The sequence below is a fragment of the Glossina fuscipes genome, unplaced genomic scaffold (assembly GCF_014805625.2).
Source record: "Glossina fuscipes isolate IAEA_lab_2018 unplaced genomic scaffold, Yale_Gfus_2 27, whole genome shotgun sequence".
Taxonomy (NCBI): domain Eukaryota; kingdom Metazoa; phylum Arthropoda; class Insecta; order Diptera; family Glossinidae; genus Glossina; species Glossina fuscipes.
This window is the reverse complement of record NW_023998422.1, coordinates 7,212,381-7,232,159: the sequence shown is the minus strand read 5'-3', so window position 1 is coordinate 7,232,159 and position 19,779 is coordinate 7,212,381. Positions and strand designations below refer to the sequence as shown.

At 34.2% G+C, this 19,779-nt stretch overlaps 1 protein-coding gene and 1 long non-coding RNA gene across 4 annotated transcripts in view; one reads left to right on the top strand and one right to left on the bottom strand.

Moving 5' to 3' along the window:
* Nucleotides 1–1,886, top strand: part of LOC119635590 — a 21,571-nt gene extending 19,685 nt beyond the window's left edge. The window contains exon 3 of one of the 2 annotated variants that reach the window (XR_005247081.1): nt 793–1,886. This is a non-coding gene — a long non-coding RNA (uncharacterized LOC119635590). Of the gene's footprint in view, nt 1–787 lie in introns of both variants that reach the window. The other variant, XR_005247082.1, reaches the window with a different exon arrangement.
* The window catches only part of LOC119635589 (serum response factor homolog), a 48,207-nt gene that overhangs the window by 22,348 nt on the left and 6,080 nt on the right, over nt 1–19,779 (bottom strand). Inside the window, exon 2 of one of the 2 annotated variants that reach the window (XM_038030460.1) lies at nt 9,785–10,033. In XM_038030460.1, coding sequence (XP_037886388.1) covers nt 9,785–10,033 — 249 coding nt within the window. Of the gene's footprint in view, nt 1–9,057; nt 10,034–19,779 lie in introns of those variants that run through there. The other variant, XM_038030461.1, reaches the window with a different exon arrangement.

Here is a 19,779-nt window from a genome sequence, read left to right as displayed (position 1 = left end):
AATCAGCCCTTTCCTAAAGTCAAATCCTGGACATGGACAGTGAAAGTGTTTTTGGTACATCTACGACTCAGTTATGGGTGACAGTTAATGGGCCCTCTACTGAAGTCAAATGCTGGACATGGACATGGAAAGTTTTGTTGACATGTTCACAACTCAGTTATCGAGGGCCGTCTCCTGAAGTCAAATCCTGGACATGGACATGGAGTGAAAGTTTTTGTTGATACATCTACGATTCAGTTGTCCATGGCAGTTGGGCTTTCCTCTTCTCCTGTTGATATGTCTAAGCCTTAGTTACCAATACTAATGAATCGGCTCTCTCCTCAAGTCAAATCATGCATAGATGATTGACAAGTCGGCTTGTGTTTTGACCATCTTCATGGACATAGTTACTCGATAACCAATAGGTTGTGTACGAAATTACATTTCAATTTTGAAGTTGTCGGCTTTCGCCAAAGGTCCTTAGCTTTAAATTTCAAGCAGGATTCTTGAAATTTCCAGAAGTTTAGTCACGAAAAAAATGCCCCAAGTAAACAGAGTAAGATGTAAGCAAATTTCACGTTATACGATTAATCCCGATTCTTAGCTAGGGAGAATACAACAATATTGGGCAACAACAAAAGTAGAATATTTCGTTGATGGGTGTCCTGGCTGTTGTTGTATTATTTTATTCAAATTTTACTTTTTTTCATTTTCTTTTTTTTTTTTTTTGTTAATTTTCTTCAAATTTATTCACAAATTAATTAGATTTGTTTAATAAAAACGATTTAATTTTCTTTTCAATGCCAAGAGAAGCAGAAATAAACGATGACCATTGTCTTTTGCTTTGTCAGCGGATTGCTGTGGAGGCGGAATGAAGTCACAGCCAAAGAACAGCTCAGCAATTTTCTGTCACAGATCTACGTTCGTACATATTACAAGCATTGAATGGCAAAATTGCATAAACGGCTTCTTTTCACAAAAAAAAAAAAAAAAAAAAAAACCGAAAAAAAACAAAAAAAAAGGAAAAATGTCGAATTCCAGAAGCTATTGCACAAACAGTTGTATTAATGCGATTCCATTGATATTATCGACAACTTATGCTGAAATTCCATGAGTATAAAATTAAGAGGACACAACAATGCCGTATGCGTTTGCTTATATATATATATATATATGCATATGTATATATATATATGTGTGTGTGCTTCATAAGAAGAGAAGATCAGAGGACAGACGGTATTTATATGAAATCTATATGTTTGTATAGAGAAAGATATGGATGCGTGGTCATCAACTAACCAATAACAAATACTAAAATTATACATGTATATATAGTGTATAATCTGTGGCCAAAGCCTAAAGGAAAACTTAACAAAGAATACCACATAAGATTCTTGTCGAACTCGAACAGTCACAAACAGCAATCCGTAACTGCGTGCGTTGTTGGCGGCATTCAGAAGCTGCAACGTATTCAAACTCGGCCCAACATAACGCACATTGTCCTGAATGCTTTGGTGTGTGCCCGACACGCATTACACATCGCACGTGGCCCGTTCACTTTGAACCTTTGAAATTAACAAAAATCATCAAAAATATGCAGCCGCATTCCCATGAAAGTTACTGAATGCAATACGATCACAGTCAACTAAACAAATAAACAAATAAACAAACAAATAAACAAACAAACAAACAAACAAACAAGTAAGCAAGTAACTACAGCAACAACAGCGCAAAAGTAAACAAAATAACTACCGATGCACACACAATCTTAATACCAAAGCAGCAGCAAAGCCATCAGCCAGCTACTCTACTACTACAGGTTCCCAATTTTCCATCCATTTGTGGTTGCGGTAGTCCGTGTACTGCCGCAATATAAAAATACGAGAAAAAACAAAAAAAAAAAAAAATAAAAAAAATAAAATAAAACAGAACAGACGAAAAGCACAAACGAATCATCCATCCGAACACATATAAGCAAAATTTCAATGTTGCAGCAAACATCGCAACGAGACGGCGCATAGTCGAACTGATAGCGACACTGAACACATTATGAACTCTGCACTATTCTAAAAGGTTTTTTAATTTTAACTGATAGCTTGCCAAATATTTCCGTCCGACCTATGTAATATGTGCGCGGGTATGTACCTAAGTACCTACAATGAACGTTGCTCATGTGTTCATGTAATAAACATATACCGATACAAATACAAATGCACATACATATACGCACTCAAACACATACATTCATCCATATATATGTTTATAATATGCAATGGCAGGCACGCACGCAGATTTATATTCTTATTATCATTATCTAATTTCTCTTATAGAGCTATATATATATATATATATATACAGGAGGTATGTTTATGAGCACACGTAAGCCCCGTGTGTGTACTGCTTATGAATGCGCCTAAACAATTAAAATAAAATTAAAATAAAGCATTTGTGCATTACTTAAGTAAAAATTTCTATTTTTCATTTAAAAAAAAAAAGAAGAGGAAGAAGAAGAGCAATATAAAACGAAGTATTAAAATGCACGGGACGGTAAGTAACTAAGTAACTGAATAACCGTCACACACACTGAATATGCAGTAAGTATGCATATGCATATGTATATGTATATGTGTACCTAGCTAGCAGTTCATTCAAGCATGTAAGTAAAAGGTTTCTTATAAGCTTGAAAACATTGATTCTTAAAGATGTGCATTCACTACATACACTCATACACAATGCGAAAGCATTTAGAGATAAAGATATTTTATACATCGCGGCAGTAATTATATAGATCGAGTTTTTTTTAATCCTTAATCGAACAAACAATGTTGCAACGCAAACGAAATGCCGCTTTTACGGCGGCAATGACCCGTTAGAAGTGAATACCCTTAGTAGTGAGTCTCTTTGCTCTGCAATGTAAACTGAATGCATTGAATATTAACATAATATTTTCCCAAAAAACTGTTTAAGTTTGATTGGAGGACACAGATAGACAGAGAAGGATTCCACAAAAGCTTAAATAATTTTAGCTTCATTGGGGTAGATCTCGAATAGCTTCTCTCTACAATAAATTCATTTTAGTTAGTCAGTGGGAGGTTCCTTAGTACCTTAGTAGTAGTTCCTTAGTAAATTCATTTCAGTTAATTAGCGGAAGGTTCCTTTTTACTTCACGGAGTTGAGCACGAATTCTGCGCAGTCTGATCAAGAAGCAACGAAAATTTTAACTTTTCCCAAATACTTTTAAATCTTCAATTATTACTGATATCATCTAGGTCTTCCCGGCGGCGTTTGTAACATTCGTGAATATGTGATTACTATGTGATATGTTATTCTCTCATCTTTGAAAATTTTCAAATCTCCCCTTACTCCCCTTTTAATGCGAAATATTTCAAACAAACTGACTAAATGTTCTCTGAGAAGGGCATCGCATCTCAATCTGGAAACTTTCGGCGCTTGCAACGCGCACATGTTGTATCAACTTGGTAAGCGAAATAACACGGGCATAAATTGAAAATTCTCATTAATTTTTGATCAAATCACATATGCGCATGATTTCGGTTGTAGTTCGCTAGACATTATAACGGATTGAATGGTTGTACATTGTCGAAAGGTAAGCGAGGATATGAAAATGATTTTCGAAAAATTCCAGAAAATGGACCCTGCCAAGCGGTGAGTTTGAAGTTGGGCCACAAGATAAAGTAAGCGCCTGCAACGTGGCGGCTCAAGCCATATGAATGTTAAAGTTTTTAAGATACTGGGAAAACAGGCTTATCTTCCAGACTAAACGGTCAACGTTAAGCTTGTAACTATATGGTAGGGTCTCTTCATCTTCAATATATATAAAAGCGAAGAGTAAGGCAATGGAAAAATATTTTTACCCAATTATTTGTGAGTAAGGCGGTAAGAATGCAATCAAAGCAATACGCCGTCTTCTATAACGCTGCCTGCCCCCCATCCAGGTTTTGAAGGCACTACCTGTTTGAGGATATCTTGCAAGCATTAGTTCTTAAAAAGTCTTAAGCCTCCAGTAGATTTCTGAACCAGCTAGTCTAGAAAGGCATTCATTGTGCCTTGCATTTCACTAATTAATTAAACCTAATATTACTTAAATATCCCTTGAGATTAGAAATAAATTAAAATTGAGAGAAATGTGCCTTTCGTCTATATATGTATATATATATATATGTATATAGTTGATTGTGCAACTCATCTATTATGAATCAGTCGTTGATGAAATATAAGCGAATTAAATATAGATATGTATACTATTCGCAGTAGCTGATGCCTCTGGCTTGTATTTGCCAGCAATCGTTCGACACAGCATTGTGTTCACTTGTCTAACGCTAACAATATATTCGCGTATTAGGCGAACGGGTATAAACAATAGACCTGAAAAATATCTACAACGGTCTCTAGCTTCGACGAGATATGAATTTATTTTCTAATCTACGTATGTATGTACGTATAATATGAAGTGGTAGTGGTGCGGAATATAAAATATTCATATTTATGAACATATGTTTTTTTTTTTTTTATTTTAATTTTTTTGATAAATGAAAACATTTTTTAAAATTTATAAACATTGAAATGTGGCAGATATTCTGGTTAACCCACTGGTAAAAACTAAGAGCGGAAATGAAAAATATTATGTGTATGTGGAAGTTGGCGCGACTTTATCTTTATTTTCATTCATATTTTAAAAAGCGACTAACTACACAACTGAACAACCAACTGATGATGAGAGAGTTTAACAAAATTTTCAAAGACACAGATCAACCTTGATCTTGAATAAGACTTGAAATTAAATACCTATTATGACTTTTATTATATACGCTCATATATTACATATACAAAAACACATACTTTTCTTTTATATACAATTCTTTTTATATACAATTTGCATAAGTCGTTACACTTATGTCGAAGGCGTAGAGCGAACGAAATGAATCCAAAGTTTATCAGCTATAGAAACAATTGCTTATGTGTGCTTACTGACATCTATGCATGTATGCATGTATGTTATATGTTAACAGCTGACAATTGTCATTTCATTTGATTGCTAAGCAAGCATTTCTTTCCTTTTTCTCTGAACGAGAACTAATTGATTTGAATGAAACATTTAATAATAAAATTATTTTGAAAATGTCTTACGTTGTTGTGAGAGGAAGAGGGGACAGAAGTTCTTCACATTATTGTATGAAAACATCTCGCAATAGTTAACAGTTAAGAAAATTGCGCGTGAAGTTTATGCGGAAATCTGAAACACTTGAAAAGTGGAATCACTTTCTTTATCACTTCCGTATCGATTCAGATTCATTTTCTGACTCTAATCTAAGCTTATTTGCTCGTCCCTCTGAGGTCGCAATTTTTGAGATATTTTCATGAAATTTGGTACACTGAGGTGTTTCGTTCCATGGCGGCAGGCTGTTGAGAATGGTTTTGATCGGATCGTTTTATTTTGAAAAAATCAATAGCCGGATGATTGTGTGCTTACTCACGGTATTTATTAGTTGGCCCTGCCCTACCACACTTTTTTTAGTTGTTTTTATATTGAGTCTATAGCCAGCACACCTAAAGCTTGACTATGGGAATCCATAAGCACCATAATAATTACATCAAATGTTACAGCCTAGTTTGTAGAAACGTAATGTAAACCCCTTGAGAAACAAATACTCGTAACAAGACTTGATGATACCCCTACGCATTAGGAAAACTTTGACTTTTTTGCTTGCTTTATATTAATGCTTTAAGTAAAGTTAGGACGCTTGGGACGCTTTCTATCTATTACTTTATGAACGTATCATAATCTGTCTCACTCACAACTTATCAGGAGGCAAGCTTTTTGTGGTGATGTAATATCGTCTTCGTTTTTAGCGTTAAATTAATGTTGGGAATATTTCGCTGCAGGGCGACTTATCACGCAAAAACTATAGTGAATTTATTCAATAAGTTGGGAAACCATCAACACGTAAGTGATGTAAAGCCAAGAACTTATATTCACTTTTCCAAGCCAGATGAAAATATCGACGCTAGGACTAAGAGTCACGAAGCTTGAGAAGATAGAGCAAAGAGCTGTGCGCCGTATTTCGCCTAAAGATCTTGGTTTACGTGTTCTTCAATACTCTGTATATTTGTTGATTGGATGCTAAAAATGCATGAACGGGATAGTGATTTTTTCCATCCACCTGGGTATACAAAGAAGGGAAATTGTCGCATTAACTTGCAGGAAGATCGAAGAAAGGTAAACGAACAAACTCCTTAACCACGATGAGTGTTTTTAATGCGGAAATTTTACGAATATTCTGCTAATTCGATCGTCATAGGAAACGATGGAAAGATAATGAATGATTCCTCTTTGGCCTGAAATTGTTGCCACAAGCGTGTGATTATGTGTTACCATGATTACGAAGGCAGTTTCCACGGAGTAAGCCATAGCTAATGCACTATCTAACTATATTGAGTTAACCTCTGCGGACAGCTCGTGTGGTCGAGCTTAAAAAACAATGCCTCTATTATGTGAAGAATTCGCTCGACGGGTAATTTCGCAAAATGGCCGCCAAGATTGTGTTCAATTTGACAATATTAGACCTTCTACTTAGTGGTTAAAGGTCCCGCAAAAATACAACGACTCAAAGACAAGGTTAGAACTACTATTGGCGAAATAGACCCGGTATGAAAAATTCCATTAAATGACCAATGCTTTGCAAGGAAAGTCGCGTTGAACATATGGTCCAACTTTATTCGAAAACGTGTCCAAAATCATTTCATTCATTCTATTACGCATTTTGAGGGGCCCAAGTAACTGACTTTTTTTATGAAAAGCATCTCTGTTTATGACCTTTCTATTAATGTAAAATATCTCCCCTATGCTCTACCTCTCTCTCGCTCTCTCTAACTTTCCAAAGATTTCTTATATGAAATTTTTTGTTTTATTAAAAATTATTAAATTTCTGTTTGACAGAAACCACGATAAGTCATTAGCATCAGTATAAACTTGTTATGCATCATATTATAAATTAAAATAATTATAAAATAAAATTAAAAAAAAATAAAAATCAAAAAATTTATATAAATTTAACACAAAACACAGCATAAACAATAATCATTTTTTGTTGTTGTGATGTAGTTTCTTTTTCTTCTAAAATAAAAATTATTTAAGAAATCAAAAATCAAAAAAAAAAAAAAAAATCAAAAATTTAACTAACTACACATGCTTAATAATAATAAATATTTATGTATATACTTCTATTTAAAAATGTACTTTTTAAGTTTATATATATATATATAAAAGAAGATATATATGTTTGTTTGTTTTTTACTATCTTTGCGTGTACTTCACGTGTACTTCAAATGGTACTGCATGTCTACTTACATAATAAAAGGAGGGAAATAGGCGGTTTGTTGTTAAGGATCCTAATGATGATTTTTTTTTTTTTTTTTTGTTTTCTTTTTTTATAATTTACATAAATTCATTTATAATAATATATGAGCATTGAAAAGTAATTATTTTTATGCGATTAGATAAGTAACTAAGTGTCGTTTACACGTCAACAACTCATATAAACTCCTTAAGACTCCTTAACAAACAAAACACAAGACATATATGTATTTGCGCGTATGTAAATAAACTACACACACACAAATGATAACAAACATAAAAACACTTTAGATTGTAGTTTTTTTCATCGATCACGCTCATCATTCGTATTCACTAAGCATAGTTATATAAAACAAAGTAAGAAAGATATGATCGCCATAAAGCGAATCTTGGATATACCCACCACCAACAACACCACCACCACCACCAATATGACGAATTTAAACCAAATCTCAAAACCAAAGTTTGGACGACTGTAAATCCTCTCTTGATCTTTTAGCCGACTTTTGTAAATGTCTAAACTTCGAATTTCCAATAAGTTATCAGCGATTTGATAACAATATGGCAACTTCTTGATGCAGATATATCGACTGAACGCTTCGACTTTTTTATAAAAATAATATTATTATATAAGAGAGTTGTAAACCAACCATCAGGACAGACGGACATTATTCAATATATAAATGAATTCATGCTTTTATGACGGAGAGTTTCAAATGGGAACATCAGCACATCTTCATCGTTCAAAATTTCAAGGGAATAGAATAAGAAATAAAAACGTCAAAACTTTTTGTTAGTTGTGGGCGTACACCTAAACCGTTCACATACACTTTGGTAATAATAAAAATTCGAATATTTCCTAATTATGCAGATCTGTTCACGACCAATTAAGTTGAGAACTTTATTTGGTTTCGACTTTTCCTACTTATTTTCCCACTTTGCAACATATATACTGACATCAGAGATAGACGGATCAAATTAATATACTCTTATATTCTGGTGGTGGGTATAAATATATAAGAAATTTTCTTGACATGTGTACGAAGGGTTGGTCACGGTCATTGGGAGTAATGTCAAGGCACATGTGTGTTGCGTTATTGCACATAAATTTGGTTGTGTACTTAAATTATTTAACATTTATTAAGCAAAACGAAAAAAAACAAAAAAAAATATTAGATGAAGAGATAAATGGCACATTAGAATAATTTCGATTCAATCGCGATTCGATATTATAAGCAAAGCTTGGTGTTCTAGTGTTCTCTGAGCAAATGCTCTTAATATTTAAGTGCGGGTGCGTTTATATGCATCCATATACATATATATGCATATACATACATATATGTATATGTGTGTATATGAGTGTGTATGTGTGTGTGTGTGTGTGTGTTAATTCGTCTGCGTATGAAAAAAAAGAGGTCTATCAAAATGGCACATTATTTTTCGTGGAGCTTGAATTACTTTCGAGTTTTGATGAGTTTTAATTCCTAAGGTACAAATGACAGGTGAAGAGTTACGTATTGCGTCGTAAAATATGGCACGGTGCGGTTTTTTCATTTCATTCCATTAGGTTAAGTTAAGTTCTCTATATGTACATATGTGTGCATATACATAATCATATACATACATACAATATGATATATGCGTAGTACGCATGTGTATGTATTTTACGTGATAGCTTCAAAAAAAAAAAAAAAAAAAAAAAAAAAAAAAAAATGACTAGTTCAGCTTGTAACATTGTATTATTTTCTATGGTTGATATAAAACTAACTATGTGTTTACGTTTGTATGTTGTTTTTCTTTCTTTATAATCAAATAAAACAAAACAAAAAATAAAATTAAATGTTTGCTAATTGTTTGTTCTCTGTTTTATGCGAGAAAAAAACAAAAACGACGTGACGACATGCGTTTGTTACCGAGATCATCGATCGTATCGTTACACGTATTTTCATATCTACAATGTACTACATTTCAATGGAAGTTATTCGAGGACAGAGTCATTGCGATTAAGTGACTTGATTGGCGCGAACGGAATGTCTGTTTTATTCGCTCTTCCATGTACTTGTGTTGATGAACTAACTGGCGTAATTATCCTAAGTTTGGTGTAGCCTACATTTTCTATTGCGTGCATGTGCATGTATGTGTGCATATGTATGCGTATGTATTTATGTATCTATGTGTATTTATGCATGTATCTTACCGCTGCGTATGCGTATGGGACATATGAGAGTGTGTGGAATGAGGTACATGCGGCACATGGGAATGATGAGGATGCCCATGTGCTGCATACGCCTGCGAATGGGATAATGGTGACGGTTGACCGCCGCTATATGGCGATTGCATTATACTTTGATCTAGACCGTAATGCGAGGCAGGGGCTTGCGGATGACCGAGATGAGCGTGACCATGATGACCATAAATTAATTGTCTTACTTTTGAATCCTCATCGGCAATGTTGTAACTGAGTTCGGTTTCTTCGAATCCAGTCGCAGACATACGCTGATCGCCGCCACCGACGCTGGGCGGATCTGGTGAATTCAGACACGTTTGAATGAGCTGCTTACCAGCTTCTGATGTAATCATAGGTTGAAGTTTACGCGTCGCAAACGTATAAACATGTCCTGTTTCCGAGGCAACTAACAGCATTACTTGGGTTCCCGTCAAGGTGGACAGTTCATATGCCTAAAGAAATAAAATATCCAATCAATCATTTAAATATAAATATTATATATACATTTGAGAAAATTCTAATAAATATGCGTAAAAAATTTCATGCCAATGATTCTTATGCTCAAGTTTATTGAGACGAAAAAAAATTTTCAATTTTCATTTCATTTTTGAATCCACTACTGTCAAGGACAATCAAAGTGTAAAACACGGCTTCAATGCAAGAAGTGGTTTAAATTATGTTAATTATATTATGATATTTCAATTTGAATATAAAAGTAAAAACTTTCGGCTTGAATCAACTGTGTGAAGCGAGGGATACCTGTACTTTGTTTGTCTATACATCCCATTCCACGGTTGCAAACACTATATGTGAAATGAAGAGCTACGTTTGTTTTCCTCATATTTCTTCAATCTACAAATCCTTCTCACACTAAAATCCGGGATCGTGAATGAATGTAGGGTTTTCCTTTGAGGGATACCTTGCAGAACTAGAGTTTCGACAAGTCACTGTTGACGTGCCTGTGGCAGATTGTACATGTTGAAGGGTGACAGAGAGAGTCATGAAATTCTGCAAGTCATTAACAAAATAGCACGGTGCGGCAGTCCTCAGCGACACTTAGATTTTCTGCTTTTCGGCTACCCATTGGAGCCAGGAGTCTTCTTATAGCCTCCATTTCCTTTACTCATTTAATATTTTTTTTTTTTTCGATCGCAACTATTATATAGACGAATCAAGTTTGTTTTCGCGATTGCCATACGACAGAAGAGCCACACCAGCTGCATAAAAAAGCTTTTTAAAACATGGTTGCGATTGCGTGACTGACAAGTATTTGAATTAAAATGTTAAATTTTTAATTTTCTATCAAAAAAGGCAATAATTTGTCAATAAATAATTTTTAAATTAATTTATCCAAACAAATTCCTTTTAGGTAATAAATTTTTTCCATTTATTCTAAAAATCATCCACACATATATATTCTAAGAAGCAACTATCTATTAAGCGAATGCAAAAAGAGACTTTTTTTTTTAAACTTGCAGTGAATATTTCCTTTAAATTCTGCGAAAAACGCACAGCTGATAATTTCAGGATATTATCATGCATATCAGTTTACTGAAAAAAGAACAAAATAAAAGTTGGGGGAGAATTTAAGCACTATGATGTTGTTGGCCGCAAACGACCATCTGAAAAATTAGCCAACGCGGCTTTATACAAAATGTTGCTACTAAAACACACTTCTTAGCTTTTCTAAACCAATTGAAAAATTTTAAACTTATTTCACTAACCATGGGCGCGTGGGGCGAAATCTTGCAGATTGGGATAAAATATTTTTGTGTTTGCTTTAGATTTTGATCGATATGATTAGGCGTAATCTGTTTCATTATTTGTTGAGTGGTTATATAAGCAGTGAGTGACCACAGTATATGGCCATTCATCTGTCTATATTGCTTACCTTTCTCTCGCTACTAGGTTTTAATTATCTTATTTTATATTTACATGATTTTTATCAATTACAATACTTTACGCGTCAACAGAAACACGAAGTTATGCTGGCATAATTAATTTTCTTGATGACATTTTATTGTGTCAAATATTTGCATCTGGTAATGCCTGTAATTAAGTCGTATTGTTAAGTTCATAAATCCTAAACATATGATTGGAATGCCGGATTAGCAAAAAAGCGAAAATTAGAGAAATTACATTAAGCAAAAATAACAACTAGTCACTTACACACTGTGCACACTACATTCATAATATTAAGTATAGCATAATTTCGATAGTTTCGCTCATAAGTTACGTGATTATTTTATATGTTTACGTTTTACTGTTATCCCTTAAGGTCTCTTTTCTCAACCACGCGCAACTTTTTTTTTTATTTATTGCTGAAATTTTTAAACAAATTGAAAAGTTGATGTTGTAGGTTTTTTCTGGTTCCTCTGATTGGACTTGGCCTATGTTAAACAATTCTGCTATTCTAAACGGAAATTTCTATTAGTGTGACGTGTTCGACTGGGAAAATCAGCCTTTCTTTTATAAAAAATAAAGCTTTCTTCCTTTAGGTTTTGTAATTAGTTGGTTGAAAATTCTAATGAGTAATGTTGTGGCAATTCTGGAAAAAGGGTAGGGCGGCGAAGGAAAGAAAGGGAGACAGAGCGAAGTAAAGGGAGCTAAAGATTCAGTGCTAGGATGAGAAATTGGCGATTTAAGTCCTTCTTAAATGATGTCATTTACCCAAAAATTGCGCTAGGCGCATATAAAATTAATTATTACTAGAAATTGAAATTGATAGTGCAGCACTAAGAGAGTGATAAACTTCATCTAAAACCAAATATCACCATAAGACCAATAGTAAACATGTACCGAGAGGGAGAGTTGTAGACAATTCTGAATAGAGGGCCAAATAATAAGTGAAACTATTTAGAGGTTAAGCCTGATGAACTCAAATATCCACTATGGAAAATCTGATTGTAGAAGTAAAAGAATACTATGGTGTGAGTCTTTCTACAAACAGCGAGTAATGTAATGAGAACAACGAAAAAAAGGAATTTTCTTCATTATGGAGGAAACGTTGACAATTGTGGTCCTAAACATTGCATTGTATTAAAAAATTAAGAAAATTTGTCAGAAAATATAATTCCCAACAAGTAGCAAGACAACAATGTTTTTAACCGTTCGCAACCAATTTCGAGAGTAAAGCTTTTAAACAATAGGGACGTATAATAATCATCAGCTTAAGTCATTGTTCTCATTTTGATAGCTTATGATGGAGAAGTAAAAAAAACCTGATATTATTTGCATTCGTGCACTACCAAGCATGCTGCTGAAATCGCTCTTCCTTTCTTCCTACAAAATACACACTTTAGCGTACACTAGCGTTTCTAGTAATACATAACAACAACGGACGCAAATATGATCTAAAAGGATCAAAAGCCTTCAAATTCTACTCTCCACCTATTTAATATATAATAACTTAGTCAAGTGATTTCAAGTCAGATCAACAAAATCCTTTCTGACCGGAGCAACAACTTGATTGCTGACTTAATGCATTGTTAAGTTCACGCATCCATTTCGAATTGTTGACATACACATAATATTTTCTTTTTGTCTGCTCGTAGTGTGGAGAGATTTTTTCATGTCTGTCATATGCTTTTTTTCATAAATAAAAATTTGTTGTTTTTTTTTGGACTTTTTTTGTTAAAATAAAAATTGTACCTTTTATTATAGAAATTGTGCGTATAATTCGGTTAACGATAATATTTATGCAAATACGCTGCTGACGCATTACGATTATATGGGCAGAAATCGATTAAAATGAATTTTTCTTAAATAAATTGCGCATGCAAGGATCACAATGAAAGCGTGAAATATTATGCAAGTGGCGCCATTGATATGTTCGTTTAATTGCTAATGTAATTCGTAAATGATCCTCGTAGAAGAAGAAGCAATAACGATACGCATCACTGTCAACAGTGGTTAAAGCGTGATTTAACACTACCACACACATACATCTAAACATATGTTTGCCGGCGGTAAATGAATTCAAAAACGAATTTACAGAACTAATGTTCATTTATATTGTATGTAACATGATTGTGTATAAAAAAAAAAAAAAAACAAAACAAAAAAAAAAGCATTCGCATTGTGTATGTATTGCGCGTTTGTATGTATGCGTTTATCTTATGTACATGTGTACATTTAAAGGCGAGCAAGTGTCAATTTAAATTTTTGGCTTTATACAGCTTATAGAGAACGTGACACTGCTATGGATGGTGACAGAGAAGGAAGCTTTTGTCTTTCTTTCTGAGATTTGTGTAAGAAATGTATTTTCGTTTAGACCATATGTCGGTGGACCTTTGCCGACTATTCATGTGTTGTTCCATTCATGACCAGAAGCACACCGAAACACGCATCAACAAGCCGAAGTATCGATAGTTACATGAAAGACGATTTGCGCCCTTAACCATTGATACGCGCGTTACCATTGTGTTTATGCATGGAAAACCATTCGCCCAGGAGACCAAATCATTTGTTAGAATTCGAATATTTGTGTTGAACTTATCGAAATGTTCGATCAGTGATTGCCTGACCCAATCGATTTCAACCGCGTGTACAATTGTTATTTGTTAAACATATAGTGCGAAGCGCACAAACTACACCACTACTACTACCAATGGCCTATCATCATCACCAGCATCAGCAGCACTACCACCACAACCACCACCACCACCACCAACATCGTCATCACATCACCATTACATTACCATCACAACAACAGCAACAGTAAAATCAGTTGTGTGCAACAACTGCAGCGCGCACAACAGTACGTTAAACACATGTGCGCGCGCGCGTACACACATACAACAAATAACGCGACAGCAACAACATCCATACACACTATGAGAGTAAGTTGCAAGGTTTCTTCACTCGATCGCGGCAGTAGAGGTGGTTAGGTGGTTATTTCAATTTAACACCTTTTGGCGGCATTATTCTGAATTATTGCGAGAGAAATTCACGTTTCTTGCGATTGCTTTTAGCTTCGCGTAGTATATGTATCGATGATTTCGATGTGTGAATGTATATAAATACGTGTACATATGCATCGGCTACTATTGATGATGATAATGCAGTTAAGCTGTTTACCATTTTCAGTGGCAAACATCACACGTGCGGCAAATTCGCTATCAACAAGAACAACAACCGAAATGCGCTGGGTTAGCGTTATGCACGTAAAAAGCGCACGCAAAAGACAAATGTTATGAACTGCGGTACATATATACTTATATATATATATATATTTATATATATGTATATGTAAATCGGCCCATATGTATATATACATATAATACATATGTACATATAGTATATGTATATACGTATATATGTAAAATTTATACAAACGAAAATAAAGATTCATCCAGGAACACATAAATCGTATCGAAAAGCGATCATTTGTTCTATTTTAAAATGTTTTGTAGATCAATAATCAATGAGCGGAGCTAAACAAACATAACATATATTACCACGGATGACACCATATGCAAATTAGTTTCTATCCCACTTAATCAGTTTGGTTGCGCGATAAGTGACCTCATTGTATATATTTTTTGATTTTTTATTTTTTTTTTATTTTTTTTATTTTATTTATTTTTCTTCTTATTATTCTCTTTGTCAGCTTCTTCTTTTCTTTTAGCAAATTATCGGTTAAACGTCCACGCACTTCTATCAATATTAAGATTCACGTAACTTAAACTATGTTTTGCCATTTCTCGAAACCCACTCAGAGCGCGCTAATTTTTTGAATATATAAAATAAATAAATAAAACGTAAATATGAAAAAAATAAATAATAAAAATGAAGTAAACCAGCTTTAATCACCCACGACTATTAAAGCGATCACTAATTTCTGCATCTATATAAACTATGTCACGTAAGTTTGAATGCATAATAAAGAAAAACATTCTCGCCTTGAGGCGACTTGTAAATATCCACTACCTTGACAAAATATCCGAACATAGCGTGCAAATATAGAGTCTTTTGCTCACCATCTTCTTAAGTAATCTTAATACTGCAAATGTCAAGACATACGAGTTGTCGTAAGTTAAGCCGAACATTCCTCAACGACTAGTGTTTGAAACTGATAGAAATAAAAAAAAAAAAAAAAAAAAAAAAGAAAATAAATGAACTTTCAATTTTACTCTTTCATGAAGACACACATATATATATATATTTAATTTGTTTTCGATAAAATACCTTTGTGAAAACTGATGGACTTTCGTTTCAAAAATTTCAATGTATCAAATAATCCGTGCAGTGACTCTCAAATGATGGTCAATTATAGAAAATATATATATGATATTCTAGGGAAAATCAGATATTTAATATCTATAAAGAAGGACTTGATGATCTGTTGCCAGCAAATGTAAGATCATTGGAATACAATAAATAGTCTCTAAATAGATAATAATACCTCATCGATTTCTTACTTAATTACGATTTTCTGTCACAAGAGATTTACATCCCAGACTTGATATAAAGCGTACTCTTAATAGGGCAAAGTTAATCGAGAGACAATGCCATCCATCGATGGCTTGCTAGATAGTAATGTAATTAAGAAACAAGTCGGCTTGTCCAGGTTCACTCCTCAGTACGGGAGATCATACATTACTTATTTTTGAGGTAACGAGTGCACGATCGGTGTAGTCATAACGCTTACACGATCGGACTTCGATCTCCCAGTATGCAGTTATTCCCTATCGCCTTCTCGTTCTCTCAATCCACTTCTTTCTAATCATCATCATTTTACAAGTATAGGAAACATGCCCCCAGTGATTGATCTTATTAAGAATCTCAATTTTAAAGCTTGTCAAAAAGTCCACATTTGGAAATGTTACACAAGGTTCCGAGACGCGGTACGAGTTTCTTGACGTGACTTGAATACCAATTTAACTATGTAACAGAAGTATATGAAAAACAATCCTGTCTCTTCATGGTGAGAAATGACGAAAGTTGTGCCAAAAGCCAGGGAAGATCGCGAAAGCTATCTTAAAAAATTTTTTGTGATTAGGGGAAAATGCTGCTTTACGACTTGCTGCTGTCAGTTAGTGCAAAAACTTGGTGGAATGGCAACCAGAAATCTGAAAAAAATTACCCTGAATTTCGTCCCAAAAAGAGCGCCTCTAACCACGTTGATAATGCTGAAGAGTGTGAACCAAGTAGATTGTAATCCAAGCGGAATGTTCTGCAGTCTTTGACAACTAAGACTTGGTAGGACTTTAACGTGAATTTAGTGGCTTGAAAGGTTGTTGGTAATTAAAACCTGCTGGCGTTACATTCGCAATACGACAAACGATTGTAATTGGAGCAATTACAATGACTCCACCTATGAGTTGGAAATGAACAGATTAATCAAGAGTATTAGCGTCATTCGTTTTTGAACAATTGACGAATAAGAAGGATGAAAAAAAAGGGAAAGCTTGAACTCGAAGTTTTGGGCCGAACATGATACCATTAGATTGGTATTTATTTCTAATTTTGTAAAACTTTTTAAACGAAAGCTGGACACGTGGTAAGAAGCCTCATAAATTCAATCGACCTTAATCAGCCTAATGTCAGGAGTGGATTGACGGAAACTGAGACAATAAACTAAAACTTGACTTGATAAGGCCCTTAGATGATCACATATTCGCGCGCAAGACAGCGATACTACAAAAACTCATACCTGGCATCGATTAACAATATGCGAAAAACATTTCCTGGAATCATCGGAAAGTTCAAAGTTTAGGGATTGGAAAAACTGCTTTGTATTATATAAGTGGCCTCTGTATTAAGATGTGCTCTCTGCCTGCGCCAATCACTCTTATCAGGCAATCATTCAAAAGCAAACTTTTAATTAAAGGATATCCTTTTTTTTTTATCCAGGAGTATGTTTAAAATCATTTTAAACTCTGGGTGACGGTAACAAGTTTAATTACGATTAAGTGCAAGCACCGCGTGTTTTAGGAGTTGCCAGCTGGAAAGAAAAATATACTAATTTGCAAGTGTTGTAAACTTTTCCTTACTCGCGACATGTTATTCCAAATGGAATACACGTAATAGAAATGAATCTACACAAGTATCGCTTATTACAGTATGAACAGATGTGATATCTATTAACAGTGTTTGTCCATTAGCCTCGAGTAGATGTATGAGCAAGCGGGCATTTAATCGACAAACAAACGTTAGTATGTGATTGGCTTTACCAGAAAAATTAATTGAAGGTTAGAGGGCATCCCAAATATTTTTTAAATGTCAGCAGCTATCTATGGACAAAATCATAGCGAATCTGCATATAGAAAGCGTTCATCCAATTTTATTGCAATATCTTCTATCTTTACTTGGCTGCTTTATAGTGAATCGTTTAAATGTTAACCTAAAAGCAGACCATCCGATTAGAAGGATTTCCTTTGCAGGAATGATGAGAACTAGAGCAAAAGATTTATATTTTCAAAATGCTTTCAGTGGCCCTGATAGTTAAAAAAAATTACCAATAAGTTTAGCAAACAAAAAAAAGGGGAACTTACTGTTAAAGAAAGTAGAGGGAAAAGCGCACGCATCAACTTGATTAAACTTATTCCAATGGTCATAAGTTGGATTAGTAGGCGGCATAGTCACCGTGAATTGCTTTGGTTAGCAGAGATAATTGAATTGATTTTGCAATGTTCGTCCATGCGTTCGTTGAATTTTAGGCTAACATATCAAAACTGTCCTTCAAAAATTTTTCTCCCTCTTACGTTACTACCTCCAGCGAGTTATGCTCGAAATGTAGCTAAACCGACTCATATTAATTGTTAAGATTTTTCTCCTTGGAATTGTTTACATAATATTCGAAAATGACATCGTAAGAATTTTGTTTTGGAGAACGAGGTTCCTATCAGGAAAAGCGCCCATGCTGTGTTTGAAAACCTGCTCAAGAGCATTAACAGTTATTGCTAACAATCGATGATGGAGATCAGCAGCATATCGTATACAACGGTTAATTCACACTGACGCCAATACGGAACATGCGTTTAAGGTGAAGAAGGCTTCGTTATCGTGATCTCCTTCCTTGCGTTATTATAATTCTTTGCTCTTTAGATCATCCCAAATTCCTATTCAACGGCACTGTTACTCGAATAAAACAGCAAAGCTAAGGGCTTCTGCAAAAGAATATTTCTGTTGGTATGTAAAACGACTTTTTCCTAATCTACGGTACGATACTGTAGTGTTGTGCATTATCTACATTTTATTATTTTATTGCTCCACCTGTTTGTTTATTAAAAATATACTCGAGCATTACTAATAGTATGTGTGACATTAGAGTTATATAATAAAGTGGTTGCTTATAACTCTTATGTTTTCATCGTTGGCAATATCTGGAATTTTGTAAAAGAAAATTCACTAAAGAAGCCGATGATGAAAGCGTAATCCATTTACGCAGCATACTGCAGCAAGCACTGGCGTTCTTGTGGAGTAAGTGAAAGTATATTTGTTTTTGCTAAATAAATTTGTTCTCTTTAACGATTGGGGACATTTTTCGTGCAGATTGCGTCTTTAATAAATTACAGGCAAAGAAACTTTTTTTTTTTTTTAATTTATTTTAAATATCGAAGGATTTTTTTTAAGTTTGTTTCCAGTTAGATCTATGGTCAACAATTTAATACAACAAAAATGAAAGAATTAGCGAAAGGCCTCAGCGCACACACGGTGGAGAGAAAAATGATAATGAAAAAGCAAAAAAAAAACATAAAATGTTATCAGAAATGATTAAAAAATTTAATAAACTTAACCTTTAAAAAAGACTTATGACTTTCGTGTTTTATTACCATATACGTCTAGTGTTAGAATAAATTTTCATAAAAAGCAAAAATAGCTGCGAGTATCGCCATCATTTCATGTTCTTATACCATACACCATTTGTGGTACAAGGGTATTTTAAGTTTGTGCGGATGTATGCAACATCTGCAAGGACTTGAGATACATGTATTCTTTAAGCTCTTTCTTGGTACGTTGGTAACACCTTATTTTGAAAAGTGGTTATGTGAACAGTTGTCGGATTGTGTCGGCTATTTAATGGTGAGCCATGGCACGCTTTATTATTTGCAATTGTTCACATGTAAATTTCGTTTGTAGCATTCGTCCTTCCATCATTCCATTTTGACCCAAAACGATCTCTTGTCAGAGCTTTCTTCAAAATATCTCCCGATGAGGATCTATCGTTGCGACAAACATCTCCGAGCTGTGT